The 20,554-nt window shown below is 43.9% G+C and overlaps 1 protein-coding gene across 1 annotated transcript in view; it reads right to left on the bottom strand.

The window, feature by feature from the left end:
* nbas (NBAS subunit of NRZ tethering complex) overlaps nucleotides 1-20,554 on the bottom strand; it is a 133,072-nt gene that overhangs the window by 92,249 nt on the left and 20,269 nt on the right. The window contains exons 16-24 of the mRNA XM_034527287.1: nucleotides 19,186-19,311; nucleotides 18,750-18,901; nucleotides 18,469-18,606; nucleotides 13,433-13,511; nucleotides 11,771-11,875; nucleotides 11,218-11,354; nucleotides 8,049-8,135; nucleotides 6,732-6,885; nucleotides 3,230-3,415 (exon numbers count right to left, since the gene is read on the bottom strand). Of these exons, the coding sequence (XP_034383178.1) occupies nucleotides 3,230-3,415; nucleotides 6,732-6,885; nucleotides 8,049-8,135; nucleotides 11,218-11,354; nucleotides 11,771-11,875; nucleotides 13,433-13,511; nucleotides 18,469-18,606; nucleotides 18,750-18,901; nucleotides 19,186-19,311 (1,164 nt within the window). The remainder of the gene's footprint in view (nucleotides 1-3,229; nucleotides 3,416-6,731; nucleotides 6,886-8,048; nucleotides 8,136-11,217; nucleotides 11,355-11,770; nucleotides 11,876-13,432; nucleotides 13,512-18,468; nucleotides 18,607-18,749; nucleotides 18,902-19,185; nucleotides 19,312-20,554) is intronic.

Genomic DNA, 20,554 nt, shown 5'->3' with positions numbered 1-20,554 from the left:
CTCTGTCACGTTCTGGTCCAGGCTCTGGTCATCTCACAGCTAGAGTATTGCAACTCCCTCCTGGCAGGTCTACCTGCTAATGCCATTCGACCTCTACAGCTCATCTGGAATGCAGCAGCTCGACTGGTCTTCAACCTCCTGAAATGTACCCACACTACTCCGCTCCTCCGCGACCTTCACTGGTTACCGGTGGCCACCCGCATCCGCTTCAAAACATTGGTACTTGCGTACCGTGCTGCGAACAGATCGGGTCCGGTCTACATCCAGGACATGGTCTAACCGTAAACCCAGGACATGGTCTAACCTCACATCCAGGACATGGTCTAACCTTACACCCAGGACATGGTCTAACCTCACATCCAGGACATGGTCTAACCTTACATCCAGGACATGGTCTAACCTCACATCCAGGACATGGTCTAACCTCACATCCAGGACATGGTCTAACCTCACACCCAGGACATGGTCTAACCTCACATCCAGGACATGGTCTAACCTCACATCCAGGACATGGTCTAACCTCACATCCAGGACATGGTCTAACCTCACATCCAGGACATGGTCTAACCTCACATCCAGGACATGGTCTAACCTCACATCCAGGACATGGTCAAACCGTACACTCCACCTCGTTCACTTCGCTCGGCTTCTGCCAATCGGCTTGTAGCTCCGTCACTTCGAGCTAAACACTCTACGAAGTCACGACTGTTTGCTGTGCTGGCTCCTCATTGGTGGAACGAGCTCCCCATTGACATCAGAAAGTCTCTACATTACGGAGACGAGGGGAAGTTGGCGACGCAGACGGCGAGCTGGTGAATTGAAGCCAGACGGCAGAAATGAAATGCGACGTGTCATTAGACGTCTAATGACGCCTCTCACATATTTAATTCCACTTCACGTCAGACGCTGCTTTGCGCTGATTGACGCTCTTTATCATGAACATTCAAACCAGCGGTGTCAGTCGCACTAGTGAGCTATAACTATTCCATCAGCCCCTTTCAATTGGAATAGATAGATAAACTCAAACCTCAAATCAAATTATCATCACCTGTTTAAAAAAAAATAGTGTTAAAGAATTAGAGCGTCAATAGTTATCAATAATATTATAATGCGCAAAGTACAATCTTAGTTTTCATATAGTTTTTGTGATTAAAACCGCCGCAGTGAACACAACTTAAATTATGGTTTATTGCATAGACACAGATGGCACAGATGGAGAAAACTTTTCACCACCTGCTGAATGTGTAAATTAGCAATGTCTGGAAATAAAGCTTGTGGCAGCTCCCATACAATCACTACATATCCTCCTTATTCTAATATGAATGCCATTAAAATAAATAAATAAAAGACTGTACACCTATCAAACGTCCTTTTTTTAAAAATGATATCCAGGGTGGTGTATCCACGTATTGTCGTGATCTATTTTGGAAGCAGTGTCTTGATTGCTGTAAACAAATAAATATTGCCCGTGACACTCGTATAAAGCCTCGCGCACTAGACGCACTGGCCCTCGTTAAATGGAATAAACGAGTTGTTTTTCCTCGCGCTAGTTGCGGTGATTCAGCGTAAAGAACCATTGATCAGCAGTTCATTTCTATTCATCGACACAGGTGCTTTGACCATTAAATGGTTGAATGTGGGCGTGTAGAGGGCGGGATGTGAGGCTGGACCAGCTGCGCACATTTACTGGTTGATTTGGGATTTAATAAAAGGAAATTACTCACCGGCAGATTTACTCTATGCACTTTTGCTTTTATAAATGAGTCTTTTTTTTTAGTTTTTTTTTTTTTTAAATCAAATAATTTATTTGAAAGTCATTATGAGTTTACGATGCTACACATATCCAATAAAAACACCACGATACCACTGAGTGAAACCTTGTATTTTAAGTTAAAAGTGTTGCATCATGGGTCGTAAATACCTAGTTTCTACGTGTCCTTCTGTCATGTGTCAGCTTACATTCGTCTACATTACATTCGCCTTTCGTCAAGTGTAAAGTTAGATGCTAGTTCCTGTTATGTGTTGCTGCCTTTATTGTATTGTTCATATACAGCTTTATGTATCAACAGTAACAAAGAACTTCTATTCACACTATTTCCATAAAAGCATACGATTAAATTAACTTAAACCTGAACCTGCTCCAGCGCAGTGTGCTGCGATTTGAGCAGATACCTGTCATGAGAGGGAATCCACAGGAAAATCATTGATATTTTTTTTTGGGGGGGGGGGGGGGGGGGGGGGGGGGCATATTGACAATATTCATATGGTGAATGCTAACGTGTACACACTCTCACGCGCAGACATTTTTACTTCGCCGCACCGTGTCTCTGATAAAGAAAGACATCAGACACAGGCAACGAGGGACATTTAATCTAGGCAGATTTGGTAAACACTCAAAGTCACGCACAAACAAACAAACACACACACACACACTCACTCACTCACTCACTCACTCACTCACTCACTCAGCGCCCAAAGGGACTACCAGTCAAACAGCATGTGTTAGCGCAGTCAACAACATTTGCTGGCTGCCTGCCTGTATGGAAGATCCTACTGGCAGTGGTCCTCACAGGCTAAAGCTGGCAGTTATTAGCTACAATTTAGAGGACAGCTCATATTATGTACTCCGAGGGGACTTGTAACTGTAGTACCTCCTCCACGCTAGCTTTCATTGCTCTGCCGCTGCTGTTGGATGCAGAGTTTGCATTGTCCTCCAAAGTCAGGGACTTCGGGAAGTTAAAATAACTGATTTACAGTGCGATGGTTATTAAATACATTTTTCAAACAATGTATGTTTTCTGTTCGGCGTGTTGCATACTCGAGGTTCAATAAGCATACATCATATTCTTTTAAGCAACAGTATAGGATTACAGCTACTTCATTATGGGGCGTTGAAACGAAATGTAATTGCGAATAACGGATTACTCTTGTTTTGTTCTAATTTGTTTCGCTGACAATGAACAACGGAGCGAGACGAAGCGGAAACGCACATTTAACACAGAGAAATATCTTTGTCAGCAGAGACTGCGGTGTAAAAAAAAAAAAAAATCATTAAAAAAAGAAAAGTTTTAATCTCAATAATGGGTTTGGTCAAAACTGTGGAAATACTTTTGAAAACAAATTTGAAATAGATGTGAAGAAGCAAAAAAAGGCTGTAATATGGACAACGACACACCGCTGTGTTCACGGTTTAGAGGAAAAAATGTGAAATGTAAAATAGGCCACTTACATTTTTCATGAGCAGGTGGAGCTTGTCGATGTCTCTCAGCTGCTGCAAATCTTCAAGTGTCAGACTCAATTCACATGATGTCTCATACACGAGGGTTTCCATGGTGACCAAGTCATCGCACAAGAGCTCCAGCCCCGGGATCTCGCGCTCCTTCGCCAGACGCACCAGCGACAGGGCGCAGTCCACCTGATTGAGACAAAGAAATGTCAATAAGGGAGGAGGAGGAGGAGAAAAAGCAAAGTAAAAAGCAACTTGGATAAAGCTTGGTCGAAACGCAGTTAGTGTGAAGCATCGACATCATTAGCCCAATTCTTATTTTCTTTATAAGGTGGCTTTGTCTTGTTAATTATTATAGTTATCTATTAGGAGATAACACCATGCTATCATGTAATTACTCTTTAGTGTGTGTTATGCTTAGCGATTGTATGTGACTAGCAAGACTAAGAGCCTCCAGCGTGGTTCAGTAAACTGAATATAACAAGATAGATAAAGCAATTAATTGGATAAATTGAAATTGTGACGTGACTGTGGTACTAGTTGAAAAGTCATAAAAGTCCACAAAGACCATGAATGCACACACAAGATGTAAATCCAGTTGTCGAGACATGCGGAGTAAAAATTAATATCTGGAGCAGAGTGTATTCCCAATCCATCGTACAGATGTAGAGATATTTCACTTCATGTGGGAACATTTGGATTCAAGACATTTCGCACCAAAAAAGAAAATAGAAAAGGTAAACTTAAGAAAACTTAAGAAGGTACAGTGTGTTGCATTTAGGGCAATATACATGCAGAAATATTATATTTTAATAAGTATGTTTTACTTTGCGTACACGGTAGAAGTTTCCACTATTGGATGCCGCCAAATGCTACACACTAGACCTTTAAGGTCGGATCACCAAAGTCAGTAGGATTCACCCTCTGGGGACCACGACTGTCTGTGCAAAACCTTTTGGCAATTCATCCGCTATTTGTTGACCTTTTTCAGTCTGGACCAAAGCCATCTCCGGCTCCACAACAAGTCAATATGAAGTATGTGTCATTATTGTGCCGAGTATTTACTTTATAAGTCAATAGGTGAGCAACCATTGTATAAATGTGCTGGGTCTGTATGAGTCAAATACGCCTGTCTGATCCTGCAGTGTGCCATCCTTCACTCATAGCTGCGGGGTAATGGAATAATCCCTTTCAAATGTAGAGCAAACTCAAAAACTATATTTCTTATCCCCGGGTGCGATCCAGTTCACCCAGTGAAAGTAACGGGTGAATAAAGTCACTGTTTAGAGCAAGTCGCCATTGTCATTGAAAAACTGTTGCCGAGGTCACTGAACTGGGGACGTGAACAAAAACAACAACGTCCCAACTAATCCGTAACTAAATAATACCAGTCGGTCGTGACTCATATCCAATAATTAGTCTTTGGACAATAAAACGAGGGAAGATTTGGGCTTCCTGCTACTCTGGTCGATACAATTCCATCCAGAAGAGCAACCATGAATATGCGACCACCTATAATACGCTGGCCAGCCAATCGATGCTCAGCCACCTGTGGATGCGAGCCAAATCGATAGCAGAGGGGCCGCGGGGCCCCCGTCGTGATGATTGCTTTCTCTCCACCTTTTAGAGAAGGAAAGCCCCCCTCGGCACAGCGGGTTGGTGCGGGCGCCGTCTTCCTCGTCATCTTCAGCTGATCTCAACACAATTTCTCGCCGAATAAATAATTGCGCGCCTTCATTTGTATCAGGGAAGGAAGGAGAGAGAGAGAGAGAGAGAGAGAGAGAGAACCCAAATCATCTGGAGTCACATCCTGAGCAATTAGATACAACAAGAGAGAGAAGTCTATTGATCTAACTGTGAGTAAAGATTCTCCTTGTCGTCGTCGTCCCCCCCCCCCCCCTCCTCCTCCTCCTCCTCCTCCTCCTCCTCCTCCTCCTCCTCTCTTCCTCTGCTCTCCCGGGAGAGAATCCCGGGCTAGCCACAGACAATTAATTGTTAAAATATCACACTTTTGAATTGCAACCTCCTCTCCGGACCCACCCCTCGTCATCCTCTGCCCCGTGTAACACAAACTTGTGTCCTCTGTCTCGCTCTCTCTCTCTTTTTAATATCCTTTATTTATACCCTTTCTACCCCATTTTCGTTCCCATAGACATCTTTTTCCGTGAGATTGCTTTTCACTTTCACCTCACCGTCCTGTCCTCCTCTATTTTTGTTTTTGTAATACACTCGAACATAACACGGGGGGGGGGGGGGGGTTCTCCTCAATTCTCTCTCTCTCTCTTTCAGCCTGGCTTCCTGGCGCTTTGTGATTGGTTTAAAACACTCCAGCTTCCTCTGATGTGGCTGCTTTTAATCAAACCTCATTTTCCTCCATCAAAACGCTCTTCCGAGCATAAACAGGGCCGGATGACGGATGGGTGTGGGGGGGGGGGCGCAAACAAGAGAGGACAAATGAGATGAAAAAGTAAGGAGGGGAGGGAAAAAACACTCATCAAATGGCAGCGGAGCTGTTCCGACGTCTCCCTCTGTGATCATCTCTGCGAGTGTGAAGCGAGAGGCGTGAGAGTTTGGGACGCCCCCAAGAGGCTCCTGGAGCAATGTGTGGAAAAAGGAGATGAGGTCAAATTAAACGGGAACGAGCGAGGAAATGAAAGAGACCTAGTGTGATTCTGAGAGATAAACCACAACACAATCAGTCTCTCTTTCTTTCTCTATGAGTGGATGATGAAAGACACGAGTCCCCCCCCCCCCCCCCCCCCCCCCCCCCCCCCCCCCCCCCCCCCCCCCCCCGTTGTCTTCAAAAAGAAATGAGCAATGGACTCCCAAATTCCCTTCTCTTCCGCCCTCCTTACACCCAGTGAAAAAGGATGAAATGGAGAAATGAGGGGGAAAGATATGACTGCACCCCAGTCAGTCCGTTCACGAAAACAAAGAGAGCGCCGGGACAACCTTGATCCATCACCGTGAAGGAGCTGGGAGAGGGGACAGGGCTGCCATGCGGATGGTGTGGGTGGAGAGAGGGGGCAGCTCCAGCGGTTACATCCCATTACTCCACTAAACAAGTCCCATTTTTCAGTTGCAGCGACAGAACGCAGACGACAGAAGCTTTTGGAAACTCGTCATTAGAAGTCCATATGGCAAATATGATAATGACCGTCACAGATAAGGATCAAAGTGACCTTGACTGATGGGGGGGGGGGGCTGGCAACATCTCTTCTGTAGCCTGAATCCGAGCCTGTCACATATTTTGTGTACGAGAGCGGCGTGCAACAGCAATTATCACAAGTTCCAGATGCCTATTAATTCCTTTATGCTGCAAGTTCAAATGAGGACGACGGACCCTGAAAAGGAACCTCAGCAGGGTGTGAAAATGTGTCACACGGTATCTGTAGAGCGTCTGTGTGGGCAATCAGCAGTCTGATGCTTTGAATCAGGAGAAATACAGCCTGTGCTTGTTTGTTTGTTTGTTTGTTTTGAGCTGCGACGGGGAACCTGCTGGTACCTGTCTGGAGCCGGAGTCGATGTCCTTCGCTCGGCTTTGGTACCAATCGGTCAGCAGCTCGATGGAGGGGGCGGCTGTGCGGAACCTCAGCAGCTCTGGAGCCGCTTCGTACAGGAAACTGTCGTCGTCAAACACGTTCTGGTCCAGCGTTGCTCTGTGGAAGACGTGGAGGAAGGGTGGGATTAGATGAAAGGGAATTTTAGGAAAGCAGAGACGGTAGATAACGGGTGAGAAAAGGGGAAAATCTATATTCTATTGTATATTAATAAATCAACTAAATCTATTAAAAAGGAGCAAAACCAACAATGAATATTGTTTGATGTAGCCAAAGTCTGATAATGCTAAACGCTCTGCGCCGTAGAGCTTTTTGTTTGAGGGTGAAAAATCTATGAAAAACAGATCAATGAGCAAAACTGCTGCCCTGGCCGACATGCTTTTTCATTACCGCGAAAACTGTGCTGTATTTTTTGAGTTGATCCCACAATTACTGTCCCGCATGCTGTAAACACGTTTTCATTTTAGGAACGAACGTAACGTGCTGATAATCCCTTGTTAAAGCCGACGGCGCTCGGGGTTGGAGAGCCAACAGGATAGTGAGAGCAGAGAGCATTGAGAGGCAGAGGAACACAGCGAGGATTTTGGTCTTCTCGTTGGAATTGAGAGAATAAATTAAAAAAAATAATCTCAACCCTTATCCCTCCAATGGGAGGAGGATACAGGGTGCCAGCGAGAAGGGAGAAGAGAAAAAAAAAAAAAAAAACATGAACAGAAGACAGAAAAATAGCAAGACTGAGAGATGTAATACGGCGTCGTAAACACAAGTCTTAAACGTCGCTGCCGTCACACAATCACAGTATCAAACTTTCACCCTGCGATCCCGGGCCAAACAAACCGTAATAGCCAACTGACTCGACACAAAAAAGCAATAATAAAAAAAAATAAATAAAAAAAAAAGAGATTCAATTAAATTGTAAATGAAGCTGGCCTCCCAAAATGCAGCGAGCAAATGGCATAAATTGGCAGCGCCACGAGATTTTGGCATTAGTTTGTTATGGTTCCGTTTCACGTTTAGATAATAGGATGTCATGTTTTTTTGTTTTGTTTCACATAACGATGCCAGTATGAGCATCTGGCCCTGTATGGAACATGAATTTGAACAATTCTACGCTCCCGAGAGGCTTTGTTGTGGCGAGGCGCGGAGAAGATTTTCACAACCGACATCAGTTGATACTGAGCGGGGCGGTTCAACCCGAGCGCCGAGTGGACGAATGCGATAATGTCGTCGTGTCCGGTCAGAAGGGACGTCCACCGTTTTACCTGCACTCCTCCGCCTCGCACCAGTCCATCTCTCTGTGCCTCTGCTCGTCCCACGGAATCAACGCCAACTCCCCTCCGTCATCCAGGCTGAGGGGGGGAAGCAAAGCAGACACAAAATAGTTTTTAAAAAAAAGAAAGAGGGAAAGGCAGAGCAAGGTGTAGAAGAAGAAGAGGAGGAGGAGAGATACTAAATCAGAAGAAGGAGGGTTGGTTTTCGGGGGAAACGCATGCTCAAGAACAAATGTCAGAACGAAGACCTATGACTAGCCAGGAGTCAAAAACACAAAAACACCTAGACCCTACCTACATGTAATGGCACCTGGTAAATCAGCAAAGACATTTACCGTCTCAAACTAAACATGCTCATAAGTTACCGGACAAACTCCGGTGACAGGTAGCAGCTTATGGGAAATGGAAACGGCAGAGTATAATAAGGAAAGAAGCGGTGAGAAAATAACTAAACAAAAGCACGGCAATAAACAATTCAGTAAACTTTTGGGGAAAGAGTCCAAGTCGTGCCTGGGTTGGTAAATAGCCGTGGGGGGGGGGGCTTGTGTTTTCTAAACGCCGTGTTGGAACTGAGCTTCACTTCACTTCCTGGTCTCCTTGAGTGCGACAGGTCTGAGGAAGATAAATAGGGAGCACACGAGAAGCGGAAATCCAAAGTGAAGAATGACGAATGACTCCGTAACCTCGCGTGTCAGCGCTGACGAGACTCAGACACGCGGCCGCATGCACTCACACTGGGACAATGGGGGGAGGGGGGGTTTGAAAGGAAGCTCTGATATATCTCATTCTCGGATTAATGCGTTTCTCCCTGTTATCTATTCTTTCCGTCGACAGAAAAATATGTAGCGCGGCTGCAAAGCTGCGAGCCACAAATCATCTATCGCTTTGGAGCAGTTAAAGGCCCGGAGTTTCTCTTTTGAAACGCGACCATGAATTCCATCCAATCACGAAGATACATGAGATGAGTGGCGAGAGGGATTTATGTCAACGCACAAAAGTGGGAAGATTTTTTTTTCTTTTTTTATCAGAACTCCAAATTCAGTTTGGAGTTTTTAATGCAGAGTTGACAGAGATGGAGAAGTCTTGGTTCTTCCTCTAAAACTGCGAACACCCTCCCCTCTCCTCTATGTCGTTCCCCACCTCACTGGTCCTCTTTCCTCATTAAAGACAGCCAGGTTAGAGGGTGGAGAGTAAATATTGGTGCGAGAGCTCGGATATCGATGAGGGGAATTAATTATTTCCGCACTCGCTCCCCTGATGTACTTCACGTCAGCCTGAGAGAAACACGGAGGCAGGAAAGGGAAAGGGGAAAATGGAGATGCCGGTGCTTCAGTTTATCTTTTGTTCCGATCGGGCCAACCCTTTTCGAGCTTGGGTTGTTTTTTTTTCAACTAAATATTACGATTCTGCAATCTTCCACGCACGTCCCTCCCGGACCTGATCAATAATACAGGAGAATATATTTCCCCATTCAGTGAAGCGAGACTTCGGTATATAGCGAGCGGGCTGCAAACAGATGGCCTGCGTCTGCTGCAGTGGAGGTGCGACGCGCGGTTGGGAGGAGCGCTTGGTGCTCACAGGCGGAGGAAAACAGGAAACTGCCCCACGGCGGCAGAGCCATGATGGATGCTCACTGCAGAGCCACAGCCACCTGACCTCCATACAAACTCAGACATGGCTAATGAAACAGCGCCATGGTAGTGTGTGTGTGTGTGTGTGTGTGTGTGTTGTTTTGTTGTTTTTTTAGCTCCAGGGGACTTTGGCCTTGTATTCATGCGTTTCTTTATACAAATGTATATGTGGTGTATGAATAACTTAAATAATGGCACAGAGAATATAGGGACTGTCAAAAAGGGACTGTCAAAAAAATGGAGGAAGAGGGAAAAGGGGCGAGGGAGACGAGTAAAATGGAAATAACAAGTTCGAGGAAACAAAAAAGGCAAAATGGATGTCTGGCTGCACTCATCAGTAAACCCAGCCTGCCACCTCTATTAGTGAACCATAAAGGGGGTGAGGAATTAAACGCTCCTCCATCATATCCTCTCCTCTCCTCCCAAAGCAAAAGCCGGAAAAGAATGAAAACTAGAGCAAAACCAAAGTGCAGGCGGACACATTCCCCCACCGCCACGAGTATTGTATCATTTAAAAAAAGTATAAATAGTTCTATTCATGAACATGTGGAAGTGTCTCTCTCCTTTCATGTCATTGCCGTGTTTGCACCTCAGCCCTTAAGCTATGTGTGTGTACACTCGTGTAAAGTGACGAAAGGTTCCCGCTGTGTGACGGTGAGAACAAAGACGGAGAGAGAACGACCTCCGAGTGCTCGCTCCGACTGAGGTGCGATTCCACATTTAGGTGATCCTAATTTGATATGTGGTGCGACGTGCCGCTTGCGTATTACAGAAGAAAAGGTGTGAATAGTGATTTTCAGACACCAGCCGGGGGAGGCATGTGTTTTTTATGTTTGCAAAGTGAATTGTTGTAACGATATGTGTGGAAATAGACAAAAGCAATTTAAAAAAAAGTATTGTTTTTCAGTTGGGCTAATTTCTAAATAATGTTTACATTATTGTTTAAAAAGGTCTTTTTAAAAACGGCATCTAGGCATTAATTAATACTCCTCAAAAAAGTATTTTCATAATTGTTCATCCCTATCAGGACCTCTTCTTCTCCTCTTCTTTGATTGTTTTTGTTCCGTAGTGTAAATTACAATATTAGTACTATCGGAATAGACGAGAATGAAATCCTCACCCTCACACGGGGTGCAATTTCAATAACATCGTGTCATCTTCTTTTCTCCCACAGGTTTGAATTGAATTGGAAAGCCTCACTGAAATGTGCACCCTCTCTGACAGAAAGACAGGAAGGCAACATGTGCTTTGAGTAACTGGACAAAATGTGTGATTTCTTGTTTTTAAAAAAAGGTCATCTGTATCATTCCCGGAGCGTCGATCCGTCGCACAGCCATCAGAAACGCAATCACCACGCGAACAGTCCACACAGATTAAATATTGTTATTCATCAGACCAACCAGCAGCAGGGACCAATTCATTCTTCAATCTACTCAACCCGGCGGTTTCCGGGAGCATTTGAACCACACCTCGATGGAGCGTCTGTGTATGTGTGTGTGTGTGTGTGTGTGTGCGTGCGTGCGTCTCACCAGGCTTCAGGCAGCAGGATGGTGTACTCGTGAGGAGAGGTGGTTTCTGGGAAGTTGTGGAGGATAGCAAGCCGATGCTGGAGGAGCTCGGCTCCGTGGTACGTGAACAGGATGTCCAGCGCCTGCACGTTACTCTCCTGTAGGCAAACCAATGCATGACCCGACAACTGAAACCTTTTTTTGCGATATCGATTTGAAATTGGACAATAGAATTGCGTATTATGTGAGAATAGTACTCAAAGAAAAGGAACACAATTAATTGGCAATCTGATGAACTGGAGTAGAAAAAAAGTCCAAAACCTTTTGGTAGGAAATACAAAGAAACACACCCAGGCAACAGTTTATTAGTTAAATCGAGCTTAAACTAATGCAGTCTGATCCAATAATCCTGCAATAAATCCGACCATCATGACGAACATAGTTAGGATTTATTGCAGGACTGTTGCATTGTTCTTGTGAGCGTGTATCATCACATTTAGTGAGATTATTTGCAAGACACTACAACAACAACAACAACAACAACAACAAAAAGAGCCTTATGTTCTTATGTTACCCTGGCGTAGTTTCTTGCGGATATAACGATATTTTGACTGCGGAACTTCTTGAAGAACTCGGCATCATATTTCTGCTCCGCTGCGTGAGGACCGCCAAGAATCTCCTGTAGAGTGTGAATCGAGAGAGAGAGAGAGAGAGAGAGAGAGAGAGAGAGAGAGAGAGAAATACAACCGTGGTTCATGAAAAGTCATTTGTGAAGAAGAGGGTTCTTTTTTGTCGCACTAAAGATGAAAGAAGGGGGGGGGGGGGGGGGGTGAATGCTGAAAGACAAAATCAACAGAGATGCTATTTAACATGCTAGCACACCGCTGTCTTGTCCTTTTAGTTGAAACAATCCTAGGAAGGTATGAGAGGATGGAAGTGAGCGCACACACACATCTGTGTCAGAAGGGAACGCTTCTCGTGCTGCTGGCCTTTGGCTGAGAGGGATGTATGAGTGTCTGTGTGGATAGCCTCCTCTATGCCAGGGTGTGTGTGTGTGTGTGTGTGTGTCTGATGGATAGCCTTTGAATGGGGCCGTATGCAGACAGGGCCAGCCCAAAACCGTAATATCATATTCATAGACAGCCAGAGAAAATAGATTGGGGCAAAAGGAATCAGACGAGTACTGCAGTTACCATGACAATGTCCGAATAAAGAGAGAGACGTTGTTCTGTCGGAGTTGAATATGTAGCAGGGTGAAACCTCATCTCTCCTCTCCCTGAACGGGAGAAAGTACGGCGCCGTTCGCCTATGATTTATTACGGTTGGAAAGGGCGTGCGTCTTAACATTAATCATCATAAATCTGAAGCGTTAAGTGGTCGCAAGTGTCAAAGTTCAACTTGAAGCATCCATCTATCGACGCTGCCCTCTATGCTTATATACTGTAGGCCGATCATGATCAGAATCAAACTGAATTCTTTTTTCTCAGATTCGGCTCACGGCTAGCTACCGCCGCTCTACCTTCCTTCTTTTATTATGGTAATAGTCAATATTTTCTCCAACTTTCAGTTTAGTGGGGTTGAGAGGGAGTATTAATAAAAAGGCACACGAGAAACGGTGCTTTGGTGGGACTGGATGGGAAAGGAGAACGCATTGTGTTGCCGTTGGGAAAACAACACAGCAATGAAGAATGTTTAACAACAGCATTAATTTAGCAATTGTGTTTTATGCAAAGCGTTTAAATGTATTATTTACTGTATTATTTTGAATGCTGATCTCATAAATTATTTTCTAGTCCAATTTATCCATGTTTTTTTGTCAAAGTGCTGACTGGAGGAACACTGGAGGAAACTTCAGTGCCATATTTCAGTCCTCTCACACATATCTGACCGAGAAAAAGGATCCGCTTTCATTTGAATCAATAAAGTCGTTAACACCGGCCGTAAAGACTTCCACTTCATGAGCATTAACCATGACCTGTTTTAAGCCTTTTCCCCTCCGTTTACATGCGTAACTGCAGTGGAGTCTGAAAATGTGACACTACGTGCTGCCATTTCCTCAACAAACTATAAAACAAGATGAATAATCAGAGGATTAGTTCACAATAATAAAAAAATAACCCGTGGCAAATTGTGATATCTCAGTACGACTTCAGGCAGCGTAATTAATGTAATGAGAGGATTTCCGAGGGAGGGGCCGATCGAGGGTCCTGGACACGTGGCGGCTGACGGTCGTTACCTCGTATGTTTCCAGGCGGTCCAGGTAGGAGAGTAGTTTCAGTCGGCTCCGGCACAGCTCCTTCTGCTCCAGAGTCAGCCTACGCATGAAATCATAATTATAATTATAAGATATGAATAGTGTTTTGTTGTCACAGTCCGTACACTGCACTAACACGCACTGTAGCTTTAAATTAACTGGAAATTGCGGTATGCCCCGCAGGGGCCGACATAACAATGCCCGGGACTGGCGACTACAATACCACACTGTGCCCTCTAGACCTAATCATTTTTTTAAGGGCAACAAATCAACTCCTTACGACCACAAGAACCCTTTGGTTGTTATGTATGGGATGCTGTCTGTCAATGAGGTGAGTGATCGCCCTGTGAGAATCAAATCCATTTTCAATGTCATTTAATCACGACCATAAATAAAATGGCATGACCACAAACACCAAGGCACTAGGTTATAAAGCATCTACCTACAATTCCATCACCCAATGAATGCCCGAGGGAAAGGAACCGCGGGGCTGGAAACTACTGCGAGTGGTCGGGTAAAATAAAGCCATTTTCACCACATGTACACACACACACACACACACACACACACACACACACACTATCTCCAAGTGCAATCCCCAAGGAAACAACCTAACCATGTGGAGCAGTGGCCAAAGCTCCCTAAAAACTAGTCCTGGATCAACCGCAGTGCGACCACAGGGGAGCTGACCCCTCCACCGCCGTCTTAATCCCTAATCCCTCATTACAGAGTGCACTATCAGGCCTTATCAGGGTTCCTCTACACAGACTAACAGAGATTAACACTGGCTCAACACACTCTCTCTGGCACATCAAAGAGTGGCGGCTTAGCACTCGTACCAGTGGTAATTATTGCTTTGCTCTGCCTCTTCAGAGTGAAAAAAAAAAAGAAAGAAAGAAAAGAAATCAGAGTGGAAATGAAGGAGGGAGAGAAGGATTCGGAGATGAGAGGAAATGTTAAAAATCGAGTTTAGCCTGTCTGTTATCCTCTTGGGGGTTGGAATGATGGCTCAATCGTGAATTAATTTTTTTAAAATGGTTTCAAGAAATCTTGCATTCTTATGTTTTGATAACTCTCATAATTTACCGGGGAAAAAAACAAATCAAACGTAAAAAAACGCTACAAATCAAGCGCAGGTTTAGCCATGCTAGCCAGACACTGCATCTAAGAATCTGCCTCACTAAGTAGATGAGGGATTTAACATCAGTTGGATTAAAAAAAGGTCTTAAACCTTTTCTCTGAGTGCACTCCATAGACGAACACCAAACGTGGCATTGTGGAGACGGCCACCAACGGGTTATAGCTGGCTGAACGTTCGACTACTTCTCTTAAATTGCTCGTCCTATACTGTTGAATTCCACGGCCGGGCGGCATAAACAGCGTGTAGCACACTGCCACACATACAAATGGGCAACCTGGCTGCACGCCAACAGGGTAGCGGAGTGCCTGCTCCTTTGTAAAGGTTTATATTAGTTCCCTGAATTGCCCTTTCGATAATCACTTGACTGTGGGGGAGTGTGTGTGTGTGTGTGTGTGTGTGTGTGTGTGTGTGTGTGTGTGTGTGTGTGTGGGGAGACAGAGATGTCGGACTGTGCGGTTTAGGGTTTAATGTTCACGGCTTAAACTGCGCTTTAGACTGTTACGCATCATCGCATATGCCGTCTAATGTAAAGAGACTGGTCCCTGATTGCATCAAGGTGTGTGCGTGTGTGCGTGTGTGTGTGTGTGTGTGTGTGTGCGTGTGTGTGTGTGTGTGTGTGTGTGATTTATATTCTGAAGCTATCAGGACTGCAGGTTATAACAATGAGATGGCATTGCCCTCCATCTCTGTACAAACACCCTCGATATGACAGTACTGGACAGAGATTGAACCGCATAAACAGGCCAACACACTTGCATACAAACACACACCCACACACACACACCCACACACACACACCCCCACACACACGTGCGCGCTCACAGAAATGCAGCGTGTAATAAAAGCGATTATCACACAGTGTGAGGGACAAAATTGGACTGCATAAACAGACAAAAACACTTCGGCTCATATCCTCACACGCACATGGATCCCACAGAAAAAGCATAAACAGACGTCTGTGTGCACACACACACACACACACACGCACACTATACTGGAGCAAAATGAGAAAATAAGGCTTCTGATTGAGGTCTGAATCTGATTAGATAAGAACATGAATACCTTGCAGCAGACCGGCGTTCACATCGTCACACCTTTCCCCTTCTCTCACACAATACATGTATATGTATATATATGTATGTGTGTATATATATATATATATATATATATATATATATATATATATATATATATATATATATATATATACACATATACACATATATACATATACATACATACACTTGTGTGAGAGAAGGGGAAAAGTGCCTAATAAAGTATAATTCAGAAACTGCCAAGGGCCGTTATATCTGCTGCTCTGACACACACACACACGTACATATATATATACATACATATATATATATATATATATATATATATATATATATATATATATATATATATATATATAATATAAAACTAATTTGCCACTGAAATATTGTCCATCTAGTAGTTGTATGCAGACAGTCAGAGCAGCAGATATAATGGCCCTTGGCAGTTTCTGAATTATACTTTATTATGCACACACAGACTGATGAGAAAGTGTCTGAAAGATAAAACTGTCTGCATGCAGCCAAAACTGTTTTAAAACAGAATGGAGCATGACCGTTAAGAATATGAAGCAATACCCAAGACCTGAGGAAGTCTGTATTTTATGGGGCATTACACATTTCAGGATAACGGAAGGCAGTGCAAGTACAACACTTTGCCTATAGGGGCGAAGCAGGCGGTAACATGGACAAGTGCATTAATGTCTAGCATTTTATTAGGTCCTTTAAACAAAAGGTGTGTGTGCTGAGAGGGGAAATGAACACCTTTCATCATCTTATATCGTAGAGCAGAAATCGATTGCGTGCCTTTGACTACAAAAGCGATCTTTACTCGTGACTTTCAAAAGCCTTTTGTACGTTGACCCGGGAGTTCAGAATAATCACACTTTTGATTCATTGTGATAGAGAAGAAAAATAGTCCTGGTTGATATATCAAGCGCACACACACACACACACACACACACACACACACGCGCACACACGCACACACGAGGTGTGTGTGACAGTCAGTGGTTCAGTACAGTCCTTATCCACACACAAGAGCATCTCACAAGTGATCGATACCGAGCCGTTTCTGTAATGGCGGTGTAGTTAAAAAGAAATTAAGAGAGTTATTATCTGTCTCAGAACTCGGCCGCAGGCATCAAGGCAACATGGGCAGCTCCAGTAGGGCTTCGCTGCACCCAAACACACACACACACATATACGCATATGTGTATATACATATATATAAACACACATTTTGGGGACAAGGTATTAGCTGGCTGGCAGACACGATAACTCAAAATGGAGAGAGGAGACAAATCAGCATATTTAAGGGCAATGCACTGACGATTTAATGTAATGTTTTGTTTTTTTTACTCCCTTTTCCCTCTTTTTCTTATCCTCCATCTTCTCAGTCTACGGCGGACTGCAGGTCGGCAATAAAGCTAAACCGTTTTATTAAACAATGAGCCAAACAGAAAGAAAATCAAACGGGCAAACATATATATAAATATATTTGAAAAGGGAGCTGAAGGGGGAGGGGGGTGGAGACATTACCGCGTTTCTGCTCATTCAAACACAGACCCGAGGCTCACTGGTTAAGTAGCCGAGGTGAGGACAACAATAGAAACGGCACGACGACGGCTGCGACTGAAGCTTAAACACTTGCCGAGTGTGCATTGTAAGCGCGCGCCATTCATTGCAGTGTATTTCTTTGTGTTCACATTTAAACAGAAGTGTGTAACATGTGTATGAAATCAAATTAAGCCTAAGAAGTGTTTCATGATACATGGGTATGCTTATTTGCATGTACGTGTGTGAGTGTGTGTGAGTATGAGAGGTGATTAGTGATCACTAAAGGGTTTTTCATTAGTCTTTCCCTGGGCACTCAACAACAAAGGCATAAATTACCTCCAGCAGATTACCCACTAATCTTCACCAATGCTTCCTCCCTCCCGGTCCTCATTAATGTCCCTGCCTCTATGATCCCCTCTCTCCGGTGTGCGGACTAATCCAACAATCTGTGTTAAATGTGCCAGGCCTCTTGCCCGTTTCCTCATTGTGTTCCTCGTCGCCACCTTACATACCGTCACAACACTCTCTCCTTGTCTCTATATTCTTTCTCTTTTTTTTTTAACAAACCGCTAGCCCCATCGTTATAGTTCATACCGTGAATAATAATTACTTCATTTAAGCTCTTTAAACAGTCGGAGGTTAAGCGGCACCGAAAATGCTGTAAAATCATTTTATGAATTTGCGTGAAAAAACCTGCCGTATATATGATGTGTTGTGATTATTATTATGAAGCGGTAGGAATACTAATGAGTTAATGTATCAATAAAACTACAATGCATGATGGATGTGGGCGACATTGGAAATGTTACCAGATTTTTTTTCAAAAGATTGCTGGAGAAAAATGTCACGGCTCGTCAAGATATTTCACTTGGAAAACATAAAAAAAAAACGTTGTGGCGCGAGAGGAAGAGTCAGGGGATCAGGAAGCTCAGTCCGCTTCATTCTCCACGACATGTCTTTACAACGATCCATCCCATAGCTCCAAACAACAGGCCAACCAACAATACGACCGACAGTACGGCCGACTAGTAGTAACATCGCCTTCTATAAAAATAAACCGTACTTTAAAAGGATTATGTGGGTGAAATAATGACTTTATGAAATAATGACTTTCAGAAGGACACTTCAGCTGAACCAAGCTCGGGTCCACCAGCTAAACGAAGGTCTGTAACCACGAGCCGGCCCTGTTGATTTTGTTAAAATAAATATTTCCGTCTCTAGAAATTCATGGCCACTTGCAGCATTTCTGCCGACTTCCTGCGTACCTGCTGAAGTCGACGCTGGCCAACAGCTCGCCTCTCTTCCTGTTCTCCGACTCCTTCTTCACCTCCAGCTCCTCGTCGCATGACAGGATGTCTTCGTAGGGAATGTCATCGAGGTCGACGTCGCCCGGCATGATGAACCTGGGCGATGGCGAAGAAATGACACACGCTGTAGCTTAAAAAAATACATTTGGATCAATCTATTTGAGGCATTCAGACAAATGCACTCTTTTGGTTCAAGGATTTGGGTGGGTGTGTTCATGTGTTCGTGTGTCATGCCCCACCTGCCCCCGTCTTCCCTGTTCCCTATTGCTATGAGGGCCTCGAGGTCGGTTCCCTTCAGGCCGTACTGCAGCAGCTCCTTGGTCGCGTCGACGTTCTCTGGGACCCGCTCCGCGCACTCGTGCAGCACCCATGAGCGCTTGCAGATCTTGCTCTGGGGTGGGGACGTGGGGAATGGAAGTGGAGTTTAGAAGGAATGATGGGATGAAATGAGTTACAGAATTAGGAGGTACGGGTGTGAAAATGTGCTACAAATTGGTAAGAAATGATGCGTGAAATAGAGTAAGGGGGCTGGGCGCAGTACCCCTACTCGCCAACGCGCATACGGTTTCTTACCAGACGTCTAACATACATAACAAACATCTGATACGATCATTCTTCTTCTCCATTCCTCCTCCTTTCCTGACATCTATCCATCTTATTTCTTCTGCCTCTTACCAGATAATCCTGTATTGAGGCGATGCTGACGGTACTCTTCCTCCACTGTCTCTGGTAGACCAGGTCGGAATCCAGATTATACGCCTGAGCAAGAGACAGGGCTTCACCGTATTCCTCATTGTCAATCTGTGGGATCCACAAAAATGCACACAATCAACACATTATGAGGGCATGATCTATATATAGATAGATAGATAGATAGATAGATAGATAGATAGATAGATAGATAGATAGATAGATAGATAGATAGATAGATAGATAGATAGATAGATAGATAGATAGATAGATAGATAGATAGATAGATAGAAAGATAGATAGATAGATAGATAGATAGATAGATAGATAGATAGATAGATAGATAGATAGATAGATAGATAGATACATGTTTTCTTCACACTGTGGAACAAATAGCACCGCAACAAATGTATATGGTGGATTCACAATCCATTTGGCGTGCCGGATTTGAGCAGACACAACTCTAATTAAGAATAACTTAATTTTCGGATGTAAAATTGAGTTTGGGTTCAAAAAAAAAATCAGTTTAATTCCTTATACATTCTGTGTGGTACTTTTTGTTTTGTTTTATAATATCCCAAGGGTTTATTACTGATTCAATCTTCATCTGCACTGTGTCAACAGGGTTGAATGAATAAACAGCTTTAAATGAATTCAAACCATATCCCATATAAAGCAAATATCGAGGCGGAAAAAACACAGACAGCACAAAAGTCCACGGCCCAATTTTCCATCACACTGAAAGATAAGATTCACCTGAGCACAAACTGCAGGACGAGAGGAATGGCTGAGGGGGACAGATTATCTGGGGCTAATTGATGAAAATAAATCCAAAACATAAGATGGATGAAAAAACCCGGAGGAGGACTCGGGAGCCAGATGTTGAGACTTAATATCACACACACAGTAAACTGAGGCGTCAGCACCGTTATAATGAATTCTAATTCATTATTATTGTTATGATTCCAGTCAAGCCGGGTGTTGCCTTACACATAAAAAGAATGATCCCAGTCATATCGACCGATACCCAAAGACCAGGTATTGCTATCAACAACTATTCACCATTAGTTTAGGATGTAAGCGTTATAGACGGGCGACCGTTTGTATATCGTAAAGACGGTCAACAGGGGGCAACGGCTTCTCTTTTTTTTCCGTTAAGCATTCTGAAAGCAATAAAATTTAAATTTGGAAAATAAGCACTTATAATACAGTAAATATTAAATGAATAAAAAGGTATAGCAATGTCTCCTCTAATTAAAACGCCGGCTCCTTATTAAAAAGGCTGTGTGTGCGTCTGTGGTGCTATGTTGAAGAAGAAATCGAGACGGCAATCTGGTTTGTAATTAAGGATTCA

Source organism: Cyclopterus lumpus, chromosome 24 (assembly GCF_009769545.1).
Source record: "Cyclopterus lumpus isolate fCycLum1 chromosome 24, fCycLum1.pri, whole genome shotgun sequence".
NCBI lineage: Eukaryota > Metazoa > Chordata > Actinopteri > Perciformes > Cyclopteridae > Cyclopterus > Cyclopterus lumpus.
Note: the sequence above shows the minus strand (reverse complement) of the source record. Positions and strands in the feature narration are given on the sequence as shown.